We start from the raw sequence: 25,707 nt of genomic DNA, 5'->3' as shown, positions 1-25,707 counted from the left end.
CCATTGTGTGTGTGTGGTGTTTATATGTCGTGACGTGTGAAAAGACCCAATTACCTTTCAGACACGCAGGACACAGAGATTAGAGTGTAGTCTTCTGTCTGATACACTGTCTGTCAGCCTTGAAAAGGGCAAAATACAAATAATACACAAAAAGCCACTTAACTGAGGGGAGCCAAAAACTTAAACAAGTAAGGCAAATGCTTTACTTTGCCTACAGTAAATCCGCGCCTGAGCATTCCACTTTAAAAGCACCAATTAACTAGAAAAAGTGCCCTTCCGGGCACAGGTCTCCACCAGGTTATCCACAGATCCGTGCAGTTAGAGGTAAAAACACTTTTCGGCCAGTTATAGCGCCACCTTGAGGCTGAGTTGAAATTGTTCATGTGGCATTTCGTCCTCGGCCTAGTGGGAATGTGGGTGCACAATTTCACGGAAATCACGCGATGTGTTCATGATTTGCAGCATTTTGTTTGAAACTGAGCACTCCTGTGAACTTTGGAAGCCAATCTTAACCAATCAGGATGGAGTCTGATAAATCTGAAAGACCCGTTTCGTTGAATGGCTCTAGAGAGACTGTGTACCAATTTGCGTGATGTTTGGACAAAATCTGTAGGTGTACTGTGCAAAAACTTGTTTTGCACAAAGCGGCCTCCTGGTGGCGCTATAACAGGCCGTTCTGGAAAGTTTGGGGCAGAGGTTCATGGTTGGCATCCAGGGAGTGTGTGTGCAAAATATGGCATCGACCGGGTTAACGGTGGCCGAGATTAGCTGTTCACGGACACACGGACGGACGGACACGCGGACGGACGGAGTGCAAAACATACTCTCCCCACATGCCTTCGGCCTGGTGGAGACAATTATTGCTCGGTTTGTCGAGGCCATCCACAACCTTCCCTGTACAGCAGTGGTTTTCAGTGGTCCAGGGTAACCAAATGGACCCTTTTAGATCTTTAACTCTTGAAAGTGTAAAATAAAACCAAATGGACCCTTCCGGGTCCCTTTGGTTTCATTTCATGCTCTCAAGAGTTGAGTTATTGTTAAACATCTGCATTACTCCATTTACAAGAAGTCTACACATTTAGACGTTTGCCCTGTTATCTCTCTGAATCGCACCAAAATCAATACAGCATGGAATTGTGGACAAAATCTTATCCAAAGACATCAACATTTTCTTTAGTTTGGGGTCTGAGAGTGAGAGGCTAAATCTTCATGGCTCAAATGCCTAATAAATAATGGACCTTGATATGAAAAGGGTTGAAAATCACTGCTGTACAGTATGCGTTCAAGGCAGTCAGACAACTCACTGGTAATTTTTTTGTAGTAAACACAGTCTGTCTCTCCTCTCCAACCCTGAAGGTTCTGGCTCGAGTTCAGCACAGAAGATGGACCTGGGCCGGGTTCAAGCATCTCTCTTGACAACATCTCTTTCAGTATGGACTGCTTCCTGGCCTGTGAGTATACCAGACAAAATAAACACACTTACTACTGCCAGATTCATAAAGCTATGGCTGCTGAGCTCTCTCTTTTTTTCCAGCGCTGCTGTGGTTGAATTATTGAAAAGTCAATTCAAATGTAACTTATTTTTTTTCCTTTTTTTTTAAATGGGAAACAACGTCTCTGACTCTGTCTGTTAAACTTTCATCAGGTTCAATGTACAGTACATTACACATAGGCCTGATTTGATCATCCTTTTTCTATCTACAATTCTACATTATCCTTATTTCTCAAATCTGATCTTTAGGACTGTCCACACTGTGACCAGACATCCAATTTGTGTATTGTGATTTGTGACATGGCAAATTTAGCTGGGTCAAGACGCGTTGCATGGAGTACACATCTACTGCACGTAGCTCCAGCGTACAAGTGTCCAGAGTGAGCTGCATCGCCCACAAATCAGATTAAAAAAAAAATCTGTTTCCAATAGTGTCTTTTTTTTGCTGTTCAGACTTCAATCAATTAATCTAGGTTCAATCTCGATATATATGAACATTAAATGAACCTTATAGCCCAGTGTTTCTCAACCTCTTCTGGATACATTCTCAAAGCATGCATCTTATGTTAATGATCAATCAATTGTGGCTTGAATCAATGGAGCTTAACAGATACTTAAGTTCCTATTCATCGGTGTCACAAATAAAAACCTTTTCAAGGTTTTAAAGAAAGAAAAATACATTACATTTTTATATTAATGTTATAAGATTCTTTTTTTGGGTGCCCACTTGCAACCAGTGATATGGTATAGGCTCTAGTTTGAGCCTATATGGCACAGTGCCGTTCTATCACAACATCTTTGCCTGCGGTGTGTCTCGCACTCTCAAAATGTCAGAGACAGCCGAAACCATCTGGCGTTATCTTAACAATCGCTGATGGAAATGGTTACAGCCAGGTGTCTTGTATCATATGGCAGCTAGACTGGTGCGGCATCCTTAAAGGCCAAACCTCACATCCTCCTCTCTCTCACTCACCTTCACGGAATTGTATAGCGAGTTATAATTAAGATGGTTTATCGGCGTTAAAAACAGCTTGGTGACATGCAAATTGAGTCTGACATCACGGTAATGAAGAGGCTTGGAACTGGAGACCTCTGATCCTCCTCCTTCTCCAGCCCTTTCATGAAACAATCCACTCACACAGTGACAGGAATAGTAATGTCTGCCGTATGTGGACAAAGTCGGCTACTCACATGTTGTTTTTTTTCTGAAAGACCTAGTGGAATGAAAAATATGTTTTTCACACTTTTAGGTCATATCCATGGTCATCATGGGAATATTACAATAGATGCCAAAAAAGACAAATCTAATTTTATGCATTATATCAAAAGTCCATAAAATCTAATTTTATGCATTATATCAAAAGTCCATAAAAATCTAATGTTAATTACTTCCTGTGAATGAAAGAAGAAAATTACCAATAAAAAGCCATTGCAGTCCGACTTTAGTAAAATGTATCAATAGCACAATGTAGAAATTCTCTGTTAACAAGTACATGTCCGGTATTTGAAACGTACTCACTAAAAGTAAAGTATTGGCATCAAAATGTACTTAAAGGACCACTTCACCACTTTTCAACCTATCTTCATATAATAGGCCCTCACTAATAATCATGATGTGTGTGTGTGTGTGTGTGTGTGTGTGTGTGTGTGTGTGTGTGTGTGTGTGTGTGTGTGTGTGTGTGTGTGTGTGTGTGTGTGTGTGTGTGTGTGTGTGTGTGTGTGTGTGTGTGTGTGTGTGTGTGTGTGTGTGTGTGTGTGTGTGTGCGCGCGCGTTTGCATGCGCGTTGGAAAGTGTTATCTGATTCTGTCTGCTTTGATTTGAACACCTTGTAACATTTAGGAAGGAAGTGAATTATACATTGAGCCCTGCGGTGGCTGTCTTGATTCTTTGAGGCTGACGCTAAAGCTTTTCTAATTGAAAAACGGGAGGAAGCAAGACAATCCGTTACAGGCGGCATGAATTATGAATTGAATGGCTAAGCTTAAAAGATACTGGCATAAATTACTACAGCCTCTGTGTGCGTGCATGTATGTATTCTGAGCTTACAGCTTCACTACTTTGTCGGGTTTCCACCTGACAAGTATTCTCCTCTCGGATGCATTTCAGAGTTCTCGTTGGCAGCAGAAATTCTCCGTACAACACGTTGCACCCCAACTGTAAATTGCAATTGAGACGTCACGGTCGGCCACTAGTAATACCACACACACGAGGTTGGAGACATTTGGTCTGCCTGCATCTACACTATACGGCTTATTGGATTCAGGAGATGCTTTATGTAATGGGGTGACATTTTCCAGGAGATGTTTGGAACACATACAGGCACATTGCAGTGGCATGATGCAGCGCCGCACCATTGTCTGTCGTTTGATATATTGGGTGGAATATAGGATTGTCATGATTACACATTTCTTAATTGACGATTAATTGTCACACAAATAATTGCAAAAATAATTTATTTAATTGTGTTTTTGCCATTGGAAATTGGAACATTATGAATAGAAATAAAATTTCTGTTTTGCTTTTAGTCTTCGTAATAAAAATGTGCACAGGGCAGATATGACAAATTACAAATATAAGACATTTCTGGCATTTTTATACTTTTCTTGAGGGGAGCATGATCGACGTCATGTGACAGCCAAGTCTATGGACTGGCTGGAAGCTTGTAGATCGTCCTAGCTGCAGTAGGACAAGGTGGGGTAGAAAAGTCGAAAAGCTGAAATATGGCGAATGAAGATACAAGCTTTCTTGCCTATCCCAGGCTCTCTCTCAATGTCTCTCTCTCTCGCCAGATGGCGAGTGTTTAATCTGGGCACAGGTATCCATTACCAAATGCCACACTTGACACAGTCACCTTTTATTGCCTGTTATCATTCAAGGTGGTTTGATATGTGTGTGTGGGGGGGGGGGGGGGGGGGGGGGGGCATTTGGCACCTGGCTCCTGGCGCGTGTCATTTCCAAGACTGATCAGCACGCGCCATTACCATGATGGATCCCTGAGCTTTATGACGCCAACCTGTAATATCGTCTCTTGTCAGGCGGAAATCTCACGTTTCAGAGAATGTTGCTCTTCATGATTCGTCTCAAGCTTGTTCATCTGCTACGTTTGATGCTTTCGCCAAGTTTCGCGTGAACCCGTAGCGTGATCAAGTAACGCGTTAATTTACGGGAAACACACAAAAAGTTAGAATATGGAGATGGGAGGTTTCTGCCCGACAGAGCAGGGAAGCACGACAAGACCACCGCTATGCACATGATCACATCCATTTTCACCACCACTCCTACGGAAACTACTTGGAAATTCAAATAAGGGACACCAGCAGTAAAAATTAAAAGTAAATTATGTTAAGCATTTGAACCCCAGCATCCATATTCGGGGGTGGGGAACAATCTGCAAAAATATTTGTTGGCTAATAGATTTGAGTAGAAGGAAAAATGCGGTCCAAATACAGAAGACAACTCGGGTCCAGTTTACTACTGTAAGTTTAGAGCAGTGGTTTTCAATCCTTTTCATATCAAGGTCCATTATTTATTCAGCATTTGAGCCACGCACCATTTGATGAGATTTAACCTCTCAGACCCAAAACTTGTCGTTGAATGGGATTTTGTCCACAATTTCATGCTGTATTGATATGGTATATAACAGTAATTGATCAAAATAATTATTCTACATTCTCCTTTTTGTGTAGACTTCTTGTAAATTAAGTAATGCAGATGTTTAACAAGGTCTATTCGGTTTCATTTCACGCTCTCGAGAGTTAAAGATTTATAAGGGTCCATTTGGTTACCAACTCTCCCTCATTTAAGTTTAACTGGGGACCACCTGGAACCCCCTCAAGGACCACTGGTTGAGAACCACTGGTCTAGAGGGTTTAACAACCTGTTATATCTATGAAGTTATCAGTTCAATAAGGCACACGTCCGTATTTCAAGGGACAGTTGGGGCGAACCGAAACCGCTCCACCCTCCGTGTGATGCTTGACTTGCCAAGTCACGGTCCGCGGCCAATCAGCTTATCGGACATGACATCCCGACATGAATGTCAGCGTGCCCTTGTTTTATCTTCAACCTGCGTGACACTGATTTTGGTTGCATGTGCATACGGTATACGCTAGCATGCACTTACAGTAATACCCCCCACCCACCACCGCCGCCGCCACCCTTAGCCCCGCTGTTGTCTATACACGTATGCCAACAACACCACCTAAAGTGCCCGAGGTCCCCATTAACGGCACCGCCAGCTGGCTCTCGGCTCTGGCCTCCGTTGCGACTCCCAAAACGCCACGCCGCGGTAAACATGCCTCTCGTGTCGTATAGTCTACAGCCAACAACATCGCCGCGGTAGTCAATGCGTCATCCCCTCAAAAGCATTTGCCGGTGCCAAAGATGCCATTTGGAGAGGGAATAATTGGATTCTCCTGGCCGGAAGGCAGTATAAATAAAAAGCAGATTGCTTTGAGGGGGCCCACCTGTCGTCTTGCGTGAGATTTGTATAAGTCACAGTTGCAGTGTGACCTTAAGCAGCTGGTTGTTGTTCCCATAGCACAGTTTTAACACTGCCGTCGGTATACTGCGTCGTATGAAGTGTATAGGGCCTTAAAGGGTACAGTAATTGATATTTATTTTGTCTAAATAAGTGTTAAATAGATATTCTGATAGTAACCATTGCTATAGAATGTTTGTTCAGTAATCAGTAACAGGGGTCTCCCTATCAGTCTCTCCAGGTCTTTTTGTAAACAGAAAATGCATTTTCAGGTCAGGATATCCAATCAGGAGAGATAACTCACACAGAATATAGATTAAGCTAGTGCAATTGGAAGTGATGACACAAATAAATGAACAGGCACAATTGTAACAGAAACACTATACGATTGAAGCTGATAAATGGGTACTCTCGCCTGATAATGTATTTTCTGTTTACTAAAGAGCTGAAGAGAGGCAGGGAGACCCCTGTTATTGAGCAAACACACTAGAAGAGAGACAGGGAGAGCCCTGTTACCGAGCAAACACACTAGAAGAGAGACAGGGAGAGCCCCGTTACTGAGCAAACACACTAGAAGAGAGACAGGGAGAGCCCCGTTACTGAGCAAACACACTAGAAGAGAGACAGGGAGAGCCCTGTTACTGAGCAAACACACTAGAAGAGAGACAGGGAGAGCCCTGTTACTGAGCAAACACACTAGAAGAGAGACAGGGAGAGCCCCGTTACTGAGCAAACACACTAGAAGAGAGACAGGGAGAGCCCCGTTACTGAGCAAACACACTAGAAGAGAGACAGGGAGAGCCCTGTTACCGAGCAAACACACTAGAAGAGAGACAGGGAGAGCCCCGTTACTGAGCAAACACACTAGAAGAAAGACAGGGAGAGCCCTGTTACTGAGCAAACACACTAGAAGAGAGACAGGGAGAGCCCTGTTACCGAGCAAACACACTAGAAGAGAGACAGGGAGAGCCCTGTTACCGAGCAAACACACTAGAAGAGAGACAGGGAGAGCCCTGTTATTGAGCAAACACACTAGAAGAGAGACAGGGAGAGCCCTGTTACTGAGCAAACACACTAGAAGAGAGACAGGGAGAGCCCTGTTACTGAGCAAACACACTAGAAGAGACTAGAAGATCTTTGTGAAACACATGGGACTCCCCCCTGTGGAATTGAAGCAAAATGGTGTTCTTGATATGCTGATTCGATCCTCCAGCTTGTTATTCATTCCAAATCGCTCACAATTGTATACATCACACTTCAGGAATGGTGTAACTGGCGTAATAATGGGCCCGGGTCGATTCACAGTCGTGTCAGTTGGGGATAATGGTTGAACATCGCTTTCAGCCACATAAAGTTTCAGGAGGAGCATTATGCAATCTTATCACTTCTCACACATTCCCCACAGTGATCAATTAATCTATCAAAATGCAGCTTTTGGTTGCGTCAAAAAAGTCTTTAACACTCTCTGGACTGGAGTCAATGGTGCACAATACTGTATGTCGGCAATAAAAAAAACATTGCATCTCTAGCTCGAAACTGTTGACTGACACAATTTTCAAATGCTTCCGTTACACAGTCTGTGCAGCGGACATGCAGAAAATGCAAAGACACTACAGCGGATGTCTGCATCCCACCGCAGTTCTGAGTACAGTATAAATCAAATATAGTCAACACATATTTATATAAACAAATACAGTATTTCAAAGATATTTTTGGACAGGTGACAGCTTCCGTTCGTGGCTTTCAGGTTTACTTACAGACTAACTCTACATAGCATTAGAAGGTGCAATAGTTGACGTTGACTTTCTTCCTCAGAGTCATAGCTTCTATTTTTAGTTTTTTACTTCAATAAAACGTGAAGACGCAGATGAGTGCCACGGTATTTTATTTGGTTGGTCTTTTTTAAGTGTTTTTTTTTCTTGTTTGTAACCCTCTCATGGCTATATTTAATATCATCTTATTGTGCATTGGGCCAGATTTGGCCACTTTTTGAATGACAAAAAAAAGATGTGCGATATGACCACAATGTCACGAAATGTCTCATTTTAAAGCTGCAAGTCTATAGTTTACACCGAAAATAGAATTTGATTCTAGCTTGTTCCATCGTTTACTTATAAGCATTTTAGTACACCTTGGTTTCACTTTTCACTGAAACCAAGGTCTACTAAAATGCTTATAAGTAAACAATGGAACGTGCTAGAATCATAACTCTTTTTTCATTGTAAACTAGAGACTTGGAGCTTTAAAATGAGACATTTCGTGACATTGTGGTCATATCTCACATTTTTCGATTGCCATTCAAAAAGTCGCCAAAGCTGGCCAATGCTGGCCAAAGCCCCATTTCTTAATTCGTAATTTTAATGCAAAAAGAAAGATCCGTGGTCTAAATAATATGGATAAATGTCACTTGGCGTTTGTAGTGTAATACCCAGAATTGCCACCAGATGGCGGGAACGCACCATTATGCTGATTTTGACAAAAGAGTCAAATCTGGTGAAATCACTTCCTGGTCAATGGACGTAAACATCTGGTGGTAGTTTCACCCTGAGCAGATAGCTTGGCTGTCCGGATTGCTAAGCTAACATTAGCTTTTTCATAACTTAGTCAAATTAAGCTCAAAAACGGCCAGGAACATCCCAAAATGTCACATTTTTTGCCGCGATTCACATAGAGATGGCGCGTGTGCACGATAGTGCACGATCGCACGGATTTCGGCCGGTTTTTGGTAGATTACAAAAACAAAAAAAAAAGTCTAAAAGTTCCATTATTTTGTTATAATAAGACTTACTGACAGGGCAGTACGTCTATTACGCCAATTACGTCTCTGGCCACGAGGGATTTATTGATTTAATACGCAGATTACGTCTTTGGCCACTAGGGGGTTCCTCATTAGTCTACACCGTAGTATTCCTTGGGTCCATGCTGGCAGTGCAGGCAAAAATAAAAAAAACTACAAAAACATAAAATACAGTACAGCATGGTTAATATTGGTGCATAAAACACTAACATACTGTATTTTATGATTTGTCTTTTGTGTTGCCTGTACCCCAGAAAGTCGCACTGTTGAGCCCTTCTACAGTACCTAGAGCGTTCAACAACGTCCAGTCTCTCTGTGCTGTCAACGTTGTGTAACCTTGGCGGGTGGGCGGCTTGTTCTCACGTCTAGCCGGTGCGCGGGGCTTTCAGACGTAACAAGTTGAGCTCCTTTTTTTCTGTGGCTGCCTGAATGTGTCTTCCGTGCTGGCCTTTACACTAGTAGCCCACTAACACACAGTGACAGCCGAAGCCTTCCAACAGCACCTGAAGGATCTCTTCTTGACCATGCCGCGGCGGCAGGAATACCAATGCATCACCCAGCTCTTTCAGGGACGTGTTACAGAGGCAGGGGCTGAAATTCGGTAAAAAGGACACTTAATTGGACTAAAATAGCGCATATACAAGCTCCCAATGGGTCGCAGTGCGACATGTTGTGAGATTGTAGAGGGTACAGGGCAGGCTTTAGTTTACACATACTATTGGTCCGACTGTCATTAGACAGACAACCTATACCTCAAACCCTAACCTAACGCTAACCGCAAGCACGGGAGCAGCGCATGTCCGACCGTTGTTTCCGCATGTCGGTCCGTTGGTGTAGCTAATCTGCGTGTGCATCCCCTTGTAGAGCCACTACTTTTGCATGCAGTCAGGAGCTGAAATTCCGTAATAGGGCACTTTTGGAAGAAAATTGCCGATCTACAAGCCGGAAAAATAGCCGATCTACAAGATCTCAACACGTCACGCTGAGACACGTTGAGAGCTTGTAGATCTGCTATTTTCCCGTCGCAACCCCGCACTCGTGGAGATGCGCCGATGACATGGATTTCTAAACAAATTCTTTCAACTCAAAATGCTGTGTTCAAGATCAGGAGAGTTCAGGAAAAACCAATTCTCGGGTATGGCATGGAAAGGAGAGGAGGGGCATGTGCATTTATTTCACCGTAGTAAACGTTGCATTCATGGTCTGGAGAGGGCAGTTGTTTTACAGACGGGTAAAAGGGCAGGGGCTGAAGGCCCCTTTGATGTCTATGTGTGCATGACACGTGCCTGAGCCCTTTCCGTTCTGTATCCCCGTGGAGGAGGCCACTCTTCCAGCGTGGTCAGAATGCTGAAGCAGCAAGATCCTTTATTGGCCATGCTGTTTAAGGCACGGAAGATGTTCCTGTACTTGATGGTCTGATACAGCTTTCATGGCTCTTAAACATTTTCCATGCCAGGCCCGAGACAGTAGGCCCCAAATATTTACAGTAGGCTATTTGGCTGCAGACCCCCATCTGAAAATATTTTGTGAGTGAAGTGGCACTATGTAACCTTTTATTTTAAAACAATGTAATTTAGTCCAGTCTGTATGGTAAAGTATGTTGATACAAAATAACTTCTACAATTGGCTCTATATTCTGTTGAGACCTTTAGATCATGTCAAAGGTCTCACCAGGATGACACAGGATCTGACACAAATTTTTACTCGATGGTCAAGATAAAATGTATCCCCTGAGCAAGCATACAGGCTCTAGGAAAGTTCCATAGTGCAGCATAGTGTCTAGCTTTTAAACTTTTTATCTACAGAACCTTTTGTTCTGTAAAGCGACTTTGGGTACCTTGAAGCGCTATATAAATTGTATGTAGTATTATTATTATTATTATTATTAATATCATTATTAATATATTCATATTGTTAATATTGTTACCCTGATTATTTTGATTATTATTATTATTATTAATAATAATAATAATAATATTATTATTATAGGGCACCCATAGAGCAGCATTCTACGTATGTGCTGTATTTTTTGCACAGAATGTCTTTTCTTATACCTGAGCAATGACAAACTGGGCAGCAGCCCCATGTATACCATTCATCAGACCTGCACATTAAATGCTTTATCTGTATCAAAGTCTCCCCGGTCATGGAGACTTAGGAGATCATATTTGTGTGAAGATTACTGGCCTTTGGAATGAGCTATTGATTTTATCTGGGGGGAGGGAGAGAGAGAGAGAGATTATTTTGAAGCTGGAATTACCACAGTAGGTTTTTGTGCCCCTGAGAAAGTTTCATACCCCATATCCCCAAGTCTACAGTAAATGTTGATGTTGGGTGGAAACCCTGTACAGTACATGTATGTCCAAAACCGGTCCTTTTTCCTTTTTGGTTGTTTTAAAAACATTTTAAAATAGTGAAAAAAGGTCACCACACATCGCAAATGTGACGTGTTGTGAGTTTAGATAAGCTATTTTCACTTTTGTGCCTCACTCTTCTACGATGAAGTAAGCCAGTACGGCGTTATAATTTACAAAACAAACATGGCGAAACGTGACACCACTGCATTGCATTGCCACTCCTCTCCAGTGAAGTCAAGCCTTCGGATGGAAACAGTCGTGCGGTGACATGACATCTGTCCCCCCCTGAGGGCAGGTGTGCCATTTCTCTCTTCGGGTACAATTTGTATTGTGTAATGTGGAGTTTACGCCTTGAATGAGAGAACAGCATGTCTCTATTTGCCAAAATGGAATGTAGCCAAAGCGTGTCGCAGAGCTATGCCGAGGGGGGCTCCGCTGCCATATGTATTGACAGTATTGTCATAAACGCCATGATGACTCTGGGCCAATGTGACAGGAGAGACGCAGCCTGTGGGGAGTTGAGTTTTTTTTTTTCCTGGGTGGAGACAATGATTAAAGAGATGAAGATGAATGAAGATGAAAGCTAGCATTTCTTTTCCTTTTGTTTTTTTCATGTCCCCATAATGCCCCTGGAAATATGACAATGTGCCGGCGGGTGAGAGATGGGAACGTTCTGTCTCCTCCTTCCTTTCCCCTTACCGTTGCCAGCCCGGGGAAAAGAGGAAAAGAAAGAAAGAAACGCCATAATGCCAGGAGCCGGGGACCCGTCGTCATAATTAAGAAACATGCAGTCAAGAGTTTCTGCTTTGGTATTCAGACCTAGCCACCTTGTAGAAGATGGATAGTTGATGTATTTGGAGCAGATGTGTTTTACTCACTTTTTTTTAAGTTCTCCGAGGCTTAGAAGAGCAAGGCAAGAAGGGAAAACCTAAACTTTTTGTACTAACTTTGTGACATTGTTTTGCCATCCAGGGTATAGCCTTGTTGGGAATACCCATCAATAATTACTGCATATATACACAAGCAGCATGCATTGCTGGCTGTATCCCTCTGACAGTGAACTGGAAACATTCCCTTTAAAGCAGTGGTTCTCACCCTTTTTCATGTCGAGGACCTCCAATTCGATATGTATTCGGCTGTGGACCCCCCCCCCCCCCCCATCTGAAGACATTTTGACAGAAACCCCCTATACAAGATTTGAGTTGTTAAAAGGACCACTTCTAATATTGCTTGCATTAAAACATGCATGGTGCCATTCTTGTCTACTTGGTCTGTGTCTCAGAGGTGGGCTGTGGACAGTTCAGAAACCCGCCTACCGCAGTGGCATCATCGCTGGGGAATCCAAAGCTAATAGGAACAGCAGGATTTCTCTTCCTGGGTAGTTGGCATGCCATTGTTATGAAAATAATAAAACATAACATTAGCTACTTTTGTTATTTATACATTTCCAATCCTGCCTTATACTGATGAACTATCCATGCACAACCCTCCTCTGGGACAAAGACCAAGTACACAGAAATTGTACTACATCATTATGCTCATTAGTGAGGACCAGAGCCATAGAGTATAGACAGAGTCACGCAAACTGCGTTCACTTCATGGGGCCAGTCCAATGGCGGCTCTCCTACATAGACTTCTATTGAGACTGGGAACAACAAATGGGGACAAGTCCTGGACCGGAAGTAGGCAGAAATGCATGGACTCAGGTAACAGCCCAGCTTTAATGATCTTAAATCCCTTTATTTTAGATTGTTTTGTAGTAATTGTACAACATAAACATTACAGAGACGTACAGTTGGTATGTTGCACACATGCCTAAAATTGCTCTTATTTGCGCCGCCCTCGTTGAAAACAATGTATTTCAAACTCCAGCTTGTACCCCTCCAGGCTGCATGAACAGCGCTCGAGCACTCTGTTTCTACCCCCTCAATATCGTAGCTCTTCTATTAGATGGCTCTGGTGAGGACCAATTCACCCTTTGTCAAGTCCCGCCTGTGGTTGTGCCCCTCTTCGCACCCATTGGTTGCGGTTTCGTGGTTGGACAAAAATCCTCTCTCTCCATCCACTACCATTGAAATAACATGTTTTTCAGTTTCATATTTTCATATTGGTATTCGGTTAATTATATTCGTATGCAAAACTTGGTTTCAGTAAAAAGGAACATCACAGGTGCAGCATGGTGACTGGGCATATCATGTTTGATTTGAGGTTTTTTTTCAGTGTATGAATGTGTGTGTGAATGGATAAAGGCGCTATATAAATGCACCATTTACCATTTATTTACCAAACAGACAACTGCTCTGCATGTCGGGTTCAAGTTGAAGTGAACGCCAAATACAAATGCACTCTGGCCCTCATGAATTCTAATTCATACATCTGACATATTCCGAGAGCATGATGTAGGCGCCGGGTGTCAGGATGATCTCTCGGAATGTGTTCACACAGAAGGGAAGGTCACATATGCTCTCTTACACATGGACTTTCTAATCTTGGCAGACAATTTCAGTTAATAACTAGAAAAAGTGCCCTTCTGGGCCATTGTAGACCAACTGTATCGAAATATCGATTTTAATTTAAAAAAAAAATAAGTATATCCTTATGTAAAGAGCAAATATCGAATCGTATTGTTTGACTTTGTATCGTATCGTTTTGCAATGGAAATAATTGGTATCAGATTTGCAATGTAAATAATACATTATACCAATACTAAGCATTGTATTTAGCAATTTTAAGAAGAAAAAAGTAAAAGATGGGTTTAATTATACTTTTCCATTCCATATAGCTATAATTGGTTTATCGAAAGATTTATCTATTTTCTGTGTTCATGTCAGGGCGTGGGTTTGTCCATAATATGCAGTGTTCAAATACAATGTCCATCTATTTGTGAGAGAATCACTGTGTTTACTCATTTATATCCATAATAATACGAACGGGAACCCATTTTGGTGTTAGCATCATGTTATGCTTTAGCTATTGCAAAATAGCAAATCTACAAGCTCATAGCGCGCCACCGAGTGGCGCGCTACGAGCTTGTAGGTCTGCTATTTCTGAAAAATAAAAAAAACGACTGACATTTTTTTAATCTGATCTCAGGTCAGAATGGGTTAATCAGAACAGTGTGTGTCCAGTGGAAACCTCGTATGAATCTGATCTCAGGTCAGAATGGGTTAAAAAACCTGCACTACCCACAAGTTTCACACATATTTAACGTATTTGCTAAATAGTTACTGTATCGATTTCAAATCATTGAATCGTATCGCCATAATGAACCAATATCGTCCATGTATCGTCAACCATGTATCGTGATATGTATCGTATCGCTGTTAAAATGTATTCGTTACACCCCTGGTAATAGCCAATAAGCACCAGCCTTTTTACCTGAGAAAGTTATATCCGGCCCATGAAGTTGAGGAGGAACAGATCAAGGCATTGCTAAAATCTTGTGATCTCAGCAGGGAGGTGATGGGACTGACTGTGGCAACCAGAGACACTTGACACATTACTCTGAAAGTGCTTGCCCACCTTGAGGGTGGCAAGATATCGAAAGGAGCGGAAGCCTAGTGTTGCTCATTCCACTCCCTGCTGCGCGCTGTCTATCCCCATTGCCGCTGAAGGAAGCAGGAGATCAAGAAATGAATCTATTCAAGTACTGTGTACTTTGAAGGACCACTTCACTCATTTTCAACCTAGCTTCCTGTAATTGGTCCTCATGCTCATTATAATAATATGGTGCCACTTTCGTCTGCCTCTCAGAGGAGGGCTGGGTTCAGTTCAGAAACACCTCCTATACCAGTGACATCATCGATTGGGAATGACAGCTAATAGAAACGGCAGGCTTTCTATTCCTGGAAAGAATGGAAACCATATTGTTCATTAATATAAATAAATGAAGTGTTTTGAAAATTCTGTCCACAGCCCTCCTCTGAGACGCAGCGTTGACAGAAAAATTGTGCTATCTTTTAATGAGCAACTAAGACCCCGTTTACATTATGACAACGGTCTTGCTAGAGAAAACAAAAAAAAAAGTATAACAAAGTGAAAACCCCTTACAGAGTGGAAATCTGTGGAAACTCTCTGCATCCCGTCTCCATGTGCGAGGGGGGGGGGGGGGGGGGTTGGGCTCACATCGGCGGAGGGCTCACACCGCCACCTAGACACCTGGCATGCACACTACAGCGTTTCAATCACTGTTGCGTCTCCGTCTAAAAACGTAGAATGGACTTCGCTGTTTTCTTTAGAGACCGCTATCATATTAACGTGGCCTAAGTGAGGACCATTTACATTCATCATTATAGTTTTAGTCACCATTGCTTCATTCTTATCCATTCAAGTCATTTAGTTTTTGCCAGGGTGAAAAAAAAGGTAGTTGACAAACATTTTTCATCATCATTCTGCTGGTAACATGCTGCTGGTCTGTAACATGCTGCTGGTCCATAACATGCTGCTTGTCCATAATTCTGCTGGTCTGTAACATGCTGCTGGTCCATAACATGCTGCTGGTCCATAATTCTGCTGGTCCGTAACATGCTGCTGGTCCGTAACATGCTGCTGGTCCATAATTCTGCTGGTCCATAACATGCTGCTGGTCCATAACATTCTGCTGGTCCGTAACATGCTGCTGGTCCATAATTCTGCTGGTCCATAACATGCTGCTGGTCCATAATTCTGCTGGTCCGTAACATGCTGCTGGTCCGTAACATGCTGCTGGTCTGTAACATGCTGCTGGTCTGTAACATGCTGCTGGTCCATAATTCTGCTGGTCCGTAACATGCTGCTGGTCCATAATTCTGCTGGTCCGTAACATGCTGCTGGTCCATAATTCTGCTGGTCCGTAACATGCTGCTGGTCCGTAACATGCTGCTGGTCTGTAACATGCTGCTGGTCCATAATTCTGCTGGTCCGTAACATGCTGCTGGTCCATAATTCAGCTGGTCCGTAACATGCTGCTGGTCCGTAACATGCTGCTGGTCTGTAACATGCTGCTGGTCCGTAACATGCTGCTGGTCCATAATTCTGCTGGTCTGTAACATGCTGCTGGTCCGTAACATGCTGCTGGTCTGTAACATGCTGCTGGTCCGTAACATGCTGCTGGTCCATAATTCTGCTGGTCCGTAACATGCTGCTGGTCCGTAACATGCTGCTGGTCCGTAACATGCTGCTGGTCTGTAACATGCTGCTGGTCCATAATTCTGCTGGTCCGTAACATGCTGCTGGTCCGTAACATGCTGCTGGTCCGTAACATGCTGCTGGTCTGTAACATGCTGCTGGTCTGTAACATGCTGCTGGTCTGTAACATGCTGCTGGTCCATAATTCTGCTGGTCCGTAACATGGCAGCCTTGGCAAACCAATGCCCTACTGAACTGAACTCCTATTATTCTCCTTATTTTCTCAGCCAACGGCGAATTCCCTCCAGTGGCGGCGAGCACGACCAGGCTTCCCTGGCCGACCAATCAGAACATCAAGACCACCACCCCGTCCGATGGAGACCCTCTGGAGGACGAGCTCCCGGCCATCATGGATGAGTGTGAGTTTGTGCTTGGCTGATCCATTGTTAGAACCGCACTACAAGAGAGGCTCTCTCCACGGTCCAACAGGCAAGAGAGTGTATGTGTGACGTGTGAGGATCATGTCTTCCACAAAGATATCTCCCCTCTCGCTCTGTGTGTGTGTGTGTGTGTGTGTGTGTGTGTGTGTGTGTGTGTGTGTGTGTGTGTGTGTGTGTGTGTGTGTGTGTGTGTGTGCGTGCGCGCGCTGAGCTCCCTTTGCTCCTTTGCCACTCCCTTTCAACCTCACATCAAACAAGAACTACAAGCATGCACGTATGTATGCACCCACGCGCGTGCTCACACGCATGCACACACACAAGCAGCCCATTAATGATTCATGCTGCACTCAGCACGTGGATGCATGGCATAGAATGCTTCACTTGCAACAAAGTAAGTGTGCCCACTGCCCCCTGCAGGCCTCCCATAGAACCACATGCAAGCCACATTACAGTGCAGTGCAGAGAGCTCTGTTCTAATGTGTTAAGAAGAAGCAGTGTTGTTTTTGGCAGCAAATTTCGATTTTACACAATCTACAAGCTCACACATCTTGTAGATCTGCTATTTTCAGCATGCAACCAAGTGTACAATGACTTGTGTCTTTTACTTATACTGGATCTCTTGCCCACTAGTCCTTTCCTAACATTTTATTCTAGTTTTTATTTGTTGAGAAAATCGACAGTATATTTAGTCTTAGTTTTAGTCATCATAGCTTAGTTTTAATTTAGTTTCCGTTTAGTTTTCGTCAGTGAAAATGTCGACCAACATTTTTTGTCTTAGTTTTAGTCGACGAAATCAACATTGTCAAGAAGCCCTCCAATTTGTCTCCCAGGCAGGACTCATCAATATGTCTGTACCGTTAGTTCCATTAATTAATGTACCGCTCTCCGTCTACCGAGCAATCTTCGTTCATACTCTCACCTATGGTCATGAAGTGTGCGTCATGACCGAAAGAATTAGGTTGCGAATACGAAATTAGTTTTCTCTGACTGGTGGCTGGCATCTCGTGCAGAGACTCGGAGTAGAGCCGCTGCTCCTTCGCCTGGAAAGAAGCCAGCTTAGATGGTTCGGACATCTGGTTAGGATGCCTCTCGGGCGTCTCCCTATAGGGAGGTCCTCGATCCAGGCACGTCCCACTGGGAGGAGACCCTGGGGCAGGTATAGGCATCATTTTGTTTAGTTTATTTTTATTTTATCTATAGGGGCCACAGTCGACCTTCAAAGATGAGGAACAATGCATTGAATTTGACTGTCCACTTCCTGATTGGTTAGTCATTTTGCTGGCGGAAAAAGCTTGGACCAATGACAAAGCTTCTAGGAAAATCTTTGCATGCAGACTGCGGCCCCTAGAGGTGTCAAGAGACTAAATCGTGTTTAGTCTCTGTGTTTAACCCATTGCTGGCTGTCCGAATACTAAAAAGAAAAGAAAAAGAATGTCATTAAAATGTTGATATATTATTAATTATAGCTACTTTAAGGTTAGGAATAAGGTTATGTTTAAGGCACAGTTATACTGATATGAGGTTATACCTGGCGTGGCGACCGTTCCGAGGCCGCTGGATTTGACCCGGTACTGCGAGCAGGTTTTGGGGGAGAGCGTTCTTGTATTCTCCCTGGTGATGCGCCATCCTGTGAGAGGGTTATCTAATAGTCCAATAAACAGGCTATAACCTTAAAATCATGGATTCACAAGATCTGACATTTATTGATTGCCCATAATTATCCCAAATTGAATGGTCATGTGATATACATAATCAGCAAAGACACATATGGAAGCAGATACGACCTGTTACATCACGAATCAGATTTGATCATATCAGTCCACAGATCGGGGGGCCCCTCGAAGCGCAGGCCAGAGGGTTGTCTGACCTGGAGAATTCTGACGTGTCTCTAATTTTTCCAGACACTATATAGGAATCCGTCTTGTCACTCAGTGACCTTGCTTGAACACAGTTCGGCTGCACACTCTTAAAAGTAATGGTAACTGCTTAAAGGGTCTACTTTCCCCCATCACTGATCTGGTGGCGTCCAAAGTGAAAACCTGTGCAAGCGAATGTTTCCCATTTAAATGAAAAGGTTAAATGCAGAGCACCGTGTTGTTGTCTATTCCGTGAGTCACAGCCGGCTGTGTTTCTGAGATGATGATGATGAAGATGCAGACTGGTCTAGACGCTGTTCCTATACGCTTTCGCTTTCAGGGAATGTAATTGTGCGTTTGTCAATATCTTGTTTACTCTAGCCTGGCTTTTTATGACATTTAAAGCCAACGAAATGCTTTTTTGATGCGGGTTCACCTTCCATTTGAGACTTTTTTTTTACACACACACACACACACACACACATGCACACATGCACGGGTAGTGCGCACACACACACACACACACACACACTAGGGGTTCCTCAGAGATACTGCAGAGGGGCCGTGTGATAGGGACTTGACATAAATGTAAAGTGCAAACATGCACAATGGATGTAATTCAGGGGTGCCGTGGATGTTTATTTACAGGGGTGCCCTGGGCCAAAAACATCTGAGAACCACTGGTATAATATTATATTGGGATATCACTACAGTATGTACATCTGCCAGGGCTTTTACCGCCTGCTTTTCAAACGTTAAGACCATAAAAGCCAGCTGGCTCCCGTCTTCTCGGAGAGCCATATGGGGGACATGCAGATCATAGTCTCTTTACAACCCCAGTCAGTTTTTCTTTTTTCTTTCCGCCCCAAGACATTAACCCTGCGGGAGCAGACGGTCGAGGTTGATCTGCCCCCCGTGACGTTAACATGTCTGCCATTTCAGACGAGGAGCCCTACGGGTGGTTAACATTCACCGGGCATCTCTCCAAAAGCATGATGGCCCTGACGGCGGGGGGCTCTGATGATGAGGGGTCTCTCAGCCTCTCAGCGGGCCTGTCACTCCAACCAGGCCCCCAAGCCCTTCCCCCCCCTGACATGTTCAATGATTAACCCCCCGGCGACTGTCAAAGTATCCCCTCCCTTCACCCTGAACCCCATGCCTTACCCTCCCTCTCTCTCTCTCTCTCGGCCGGCCGCCACCACTCCCCTCGGTTATTTAAGCACTCCCTTCATCAAGCTGTCGCTGTGTTGCTATAGAGGTATGTGCATACTGTACATAAAGTGAGTGGCAAAATGAGTTCAACGTCGTTCAATGCAATCAGATTTCTGTTTGCATGTATGGGCTGTCAAGGCAAGAAAGACGTTTTTTCCACTCAGTATAGGTGTTCCCGCATTCCGGGTATGATGATGATGTCACACGCATACCCTTTGTACCCATCATTCTCACTACTGTTCTTTCACTTGTTAGTGGTGAATCTATTACACCACCAGGGTGGCAGTGGCTCAGGGGTAGAGTGACCTGTAGAGCTGCTGGATCTGAACCCCATCAAGGTTCCCAGTTCGATCCTGGCCTCCCCAGAGTTCGTGTCGAAGTGTCTTTGAGCAAGACTCTGAACCCCGAAATGCTCCCTGCAGGTTGGTGCCTTGCATGGTTTCCTCCGCCATCGGTGTATGAATGTGTGTGTGAATTAATGTAATGCTCGTTATCGCCTCCTGCTGCCTCATTGTGTGAAAATCAAAAACAGGTGGTACGCATGGGCCGTTGAGTGATATTCAATGAGCACTTCCACATTTCTGATGTATTACAATTTACAATTTATAGGCATTTAGCAGACGCTCTTAATCCAGAGCGACTTACAATGTATCTCATAACTATGTCTACAGTGGATTTTTGAGTGGTGCAACCACTCCTATAGACAGCTGTTTGTGGCTGTGTCCCTGGGTCTGTTCCTGTGTCCCTGGCTGTGTCCGAGCACGGAAATAGCGTTATAGCTTGTGTTCACCACCAAGTGTCACCGTTGCACAGCCTAACACACAGACTTGACAAGCCCTCCTCCCTGGCCTGTGTGTGTATGTGGCTTGTACAGTACAGTACAGTACAGTACAGTACAGTACAGTACAGTACAGTACAGTACAGTACAGTACAGTACAGTACAGTACAGTACAGTACAGTACAGTACCACTCAGCACTCACTTCATACGGGTCTGATTTTATGAAACAAACACTTTGCAGATAGAAAGAGGATAATTCAAGCTTTTCGTACAGCTGCAATGTTGGGGAGTTTGACGTTGTTTAATACAATCAGATTGGACTTTTCTATTTGGATGAATGGGCTGTCAATAGACGGGAGTTGTCTGTCTGTTTTAAAAAGCGTTGATGTACTAATGCACTTTTGCCCAAGACGTGTGCGTGTGTGTGTGCAGCAGGACAGCAGCATGTTAACAACCTCCCAGTGAAAGCAAAACAGAACGGGGGAGGACGTGCTCTCTATGAAGTCCGTCCGTCCCCGTCCCCCTCTCCCCACTTTGTCGAGAAGCAGATTCAATTCAAGGTGTTCCGCTCTCTGCACACACACTGTATTCCTCCCCTCACCATGAAGTCAAACAAATATGCCCCCCACCCCCCCAAAAGAAATAAAGAAAATAGCTGAATAAGGTGTTTAATGCAAGACAGAAGGTCAGTGCATAGTGATTGAAGCAATTCGATTGCCTTCCTGAAAGTAAGTGACGGCAGACGGCCTGTGTAGTGTCCCTTAATGCTCTCTCTCGCACGCGCGCACCGCCGTTCTCCGCGGCTGGCTGACTTGTGGTCATTTACGTCGCCCGCTAATTAGCCGCACCTCGGAGACGCGAGCTCCATTGTTTACTCATTCGTAAACAACAACGGCTCGTGGCCCATCAGTTAGCTGTAGCGTCAGCAGCTTGCGTGCAGCTGAGAGGGACATTAGTCAGTAAGACAGACATGAGACTGATAACGAGCGCGCGCCAAGGCCATTGTAATGAATGGGTCCCGCGGTTCGCTTCGTATATAGGTTTGCATTAAGGATTCAAATCCATTCATGGACGGCCGGCATTGATCCATCTTTCTTAATGGGGCTGTCTTAAAGGAAGACGACTGTCACGGCGGAAATGGGGAACACGTGCTAGAGAGCGATGTTGCCATGTCTGCTTATTATAAGCGACTTTGGGCTTGTTTTTCTGTAAAGTTGCTTGTAAATATTGTTAGTTCCGTGCCGCATTTTTTTGTGGCTTGTTGCAGTTGCTTACTTGGGCTTGTTGTCTAATAAGCCAGTGGTTTTCAAACATTTTCATGTCAAGGACCCCCAAATTAAAAGGTATTTGTCCACGGACCCCACCATTTAAAACATATGTTGTGATCCCCGTACCACTGCGTATAACAGATTTGTGCTGTTACACAAAAAGTATTCAAAATGTGCTCATGTGACTTAGTCGCTTCTTTTTAACTTGTTTACATAGACCTGGTTGCTTATTTCTCTTGCAAGATCTGGCAATACTGCTAGAGAGTAAAGTGGCATCCAGAATCTCATTAAGACATTCTCAGCGCATTTCCTCAGTCTTTTATCTCTTTGTATTGCGGTCCGTATACAGAGCATTCCAAGATAAATCAATCGGAACAGCGTTATATTGTCACATCACAGGTTGATGTAAAGCAGTGGGTGGAATTTGTCCACCCACTGCTCCGTCCTTCTTGTTATTGCCAGGGAGAGAATAAGAAAGAGAAGAGTGGGGGGACAGGAAGACAGAGGAATCAAAATCTAAGATATCTATGTGTACAGTATATACACAGTATAAATTATAAGGTGCGTATTGTTTGGCTGGACTTTGGTAGGTCCACAAAGCAGGATCAATTCATGTACAATAGTTTTTAAGTTTTACAACTAGTGTTAATAACTTATTGATTCTAGTTGCACCTAGAACCTTGCTAATGACATTAAACGGCAGTTTGCAACTTTGGGTTGGACCTTGTCTTCTTGGTCACGGTCGCCGTTTTTTCTAATTCTAATACCCTTAGATGTTAAAGAGTTCCAGGGATAATTTGTTGGATGAGTCTATATAGACTAGTGACATTTTTTATCTCGCTGCTGCTGACAATGTGATTGCAAGAGCTGTCTGACTGACATTAGATAAAACTTGTCTAAATTAAATTGGATGTTCCCCTAAAGCTAATGGCTGCCAGGGTTGAGATGTCTGTCTGTCTGTCTGTCTGTCTGTCTGTCTGTCTGTCTGTCTGTCTGTCTGTCTGTCTGTCTGTCTGTCTGTCTGTCTGTCTGTCTGTCTGTCTGTCTGTCTAAAGCAGTGGTTCTCAAAGTGGGGTCCTTGAGGGCGTTCCATGGGGTCCTCAAACCTCAAAATCAGTTTTTTACCACTTCCAAATTTCTTGAAAGATTTTCGAACAATTTTGAAGCATTTTGAAATATTTTAACAAGACACATCTTGAGTACTAAAGACAAGGCGGTGATCGGAGCCCTCCCACTTCCCATACTTGCCCTGATGAAGACTCTGTGTGAGTCGAAACATGTCGGCTTCTTTTAACTTAAAAAATCTTTTTGTATCCACCCTCTCGTAATTTTTTTACTCTTTGAGTGCTCGGATTGCCGCCTTGTCTTCAGTACTCCAGTCCCACTGATCTTTGAAGCACCATCCCTACTTTTCACTGTTACTTTTTCATCTCCATCGAGCACCTGGTTGATTTTCTCTTAGTCGCAAGACGCACACGCACTCACACACACACACACACACACACACACACACACACACACACACACATTCCAAATAGGGTTTCGTGAGCAAATACATATTAATTTGGGGGTCCTTGACATCAAATTGTAAAAAAACCCACTTGATTCACACTACCCATACTAAGTGACAAACAGACAGACATGCAGACACAAGGATGCTAATGAAACCGACAAGGCAAACTTAACTTTTCTGACAAGGCCCATGCCGTCTGCCATTGGTGTCCTGTCATTCTATGCATTCTTACATGTGTGCGGCATTAGGAGGGGACTGCATTGCATCCTGAGGAGGCCGCAGGTTATTTTTAGATCACACAGCATTCTCTATGAACCTGCCTTTGTTTGGAATACAGAGGAGGAAAAAAGCAGATTCACTTAAAGGTGTTTCACTCTTCTTCACACCATCCTTTTCCCACCTCGTGATGAAATATAACATATTATCGGGGGGCATATCTCCATATTTCAACTTTTCTTTCACAGAAGAATGCCCTACATCTTTGGTTTTCAACCCTTTGCATATCAAGGTCCGTTATTTGTTTGCCATTTGAGCCACAGAACACCATTTTTATGACATTTAGCCTCTCAAACACAAAACTTTGAATATTTTGCTGTCGGATAAGATTTTATCCAAAATGCCATGCTGTATTGATGTGGTATAGACTATAGAGACAGGCAAACGTTTAGCAAAATAACAATTATTCTACATCCTCTAATTGTGTCGACTGTTTAATAATAATTTAGTTTAGGTCCATTAGGTTTCATTTTACGCTCTCAAGAGTTCAAGATCTATAAGGGTCCATTTGGTTACCAACTCTCCATTTAGCTCACCTGGCTGGAACCCTCTCAAGGATCACTGGTGGTCCTGGACCACTGGTTGAAATCCACTGCCCTACATCGTCATAATCGAGAGTGTCACACAAAATAATAACTTCGTGACATTTAAAAATGTTTTTAAAATTATGTACTTACAAGGTTTCCACCTGACCCCAACGATATGCATTTTTATTTTATTTTTTGCTGAAAGACAGAAAGGTAGACGGTGATTGAAGCAGTTCCATTGGCTTCTTAATTGATTGCAAGTGACAGCAGATGCCTGTGTTCTATAATGCTAGCGCCGTTCCCCGCGGCTGACTCGAGGTCATTACGTTGTGTAATTAGCTACAGTTCAGAGACGTGAGCAGCTCCATTGTTCACGTATTTGTACACAGCGGCTTGTGGCGATCAATCATTTACTGTAGCTAGCTGTTGCAACCACATTAAGCCCAAACCACATCAAAGGGTCGGGTCGGGACAAAACGTTTTTTATGGTAAACCACACCAATGCAACTCATTGAGTTGCAATGAGTTGCATTGGTGTGGTTGACCGTATAAAACGTTTTGTCAAGAACCAATATTTTGGTGTGGTTTGGGCTTTAGGGTGCGAACATGAATGCAGTCCATTTGAAAGGATTATGAGGTCGGCAGCCTTTTCAACGGTCCCTCAGTTTAGTGGTTTGAAAAAGGCAGGAGTAAACTGTGGCATTAAGATGCACTGCACCGCTGATCTAGAATCAAAATGTGTTTTTATTGAGGACAGTTAGATAGCAAATGTCATCATGCATCACAATTATTTGAAGCACTTTATCCATCTGTGCGTGCGTGCGTGCATTTTCATGTGGGCGTGGCCTAGTTGCTTCTTCTGTTTCTGTTTTCATTGACCTGATTTGCTTGTTTCTCTCAGGCAATCTGGCAACACTGGTGCAGGTGGACCAAACTGAGGCCCTTTGAGCTTCAGTTCATTCATAGTGTTTCCACTGGAAATGAATTGGTGTCAGAAACCTCAAAGTTGCTTCAGAATGTAGAACGTAACCAGTTCTAGAACCAGAAGTTATTTTGGTGGAAAAGGAGCCTGAGGGGAATGCCCCTTATCTGCACCCAGTTCCTCCCAGTCAATGAGAAAAGAAATAACAGGTATGCTTTTCAATAGGAAAACGTATTCGGGGTGGATGTAGCCTATAAAGACAGACACTGATAATGGCCAGCAAAGAGATCATTGTAATTACAGTAATAGGGCCAGAGGTACTTTACATAAGGTTTGAAATTCATTCATGGACTTCCAGCATTGATCCATCTTTCTAATGGGCTGTCTTAACCCATTTTGGGCGGGAACCCCTTTTGGTGTTTTAAGCAATAGGGATTAGGCCTATGTTATACTTTAGCTATTGAAAAATAGCAGATCTACAACCTCATAGCGCTGCACTTACTCATGTACTCACGTACATTTTATACCAATACCTTTGTAGCACTGTTGACGGCGAGAAGTGAATAACTGATGAAACCCGGCCGAATTAAATTGGATGTTCCCCTGGAGCATGAAACCATAAAACGTTGCCTGTGTGATGACTGCAAGGGCTGGTGTGTAGACTTTTCCCCAATCATATCC

At 43.5% G+C, this 25,707-nt stretch overlaps 1 protein-coding gene across 1 annotated transcript in view; it reads left to right on the top strand.

The window, feature by feature from the left end:
* The window catches only part of LOC310878077 (ALK tyrosine kinase receptor-like), a 147,066-nt gene that overhangs the window by 57,280 nt on the left and 64,079 nt on the right, over positions 1 to 25,707 (top strand). The window contains exons 6-7 of the mRNA XM_083792180.1: positions 1,357 to 1,451; positions 16,521 to 16,652. Of these exons, the coding sequence (XP_083648306.1) occupies positions 1,357 to 1,451; positions 16,521 to 16,652 (227 nt within the window). The remainder of the gene's footprint in view (positions 1 to 1,356; positions 1,452 to 16,520; positions 16,653 to 25,707) is intronic.

This window comes from Protomyctophum parallelum (genome assembly GCF_964188405.1).
Source record: "Protomyctophum parallelum genome assembly, chromosome: 20".
NCBI classification, from domain to species: domain Eukaryota; kingdom Metazoa; phylum Chordata; class Actinopteri; order Myctophiformes; family Myctophidae; genus Protomyctophum; species Protomyctophum parallelum.
This window is presented reverse-complemented; position numbering and strand designations above follow the sequence as displayed.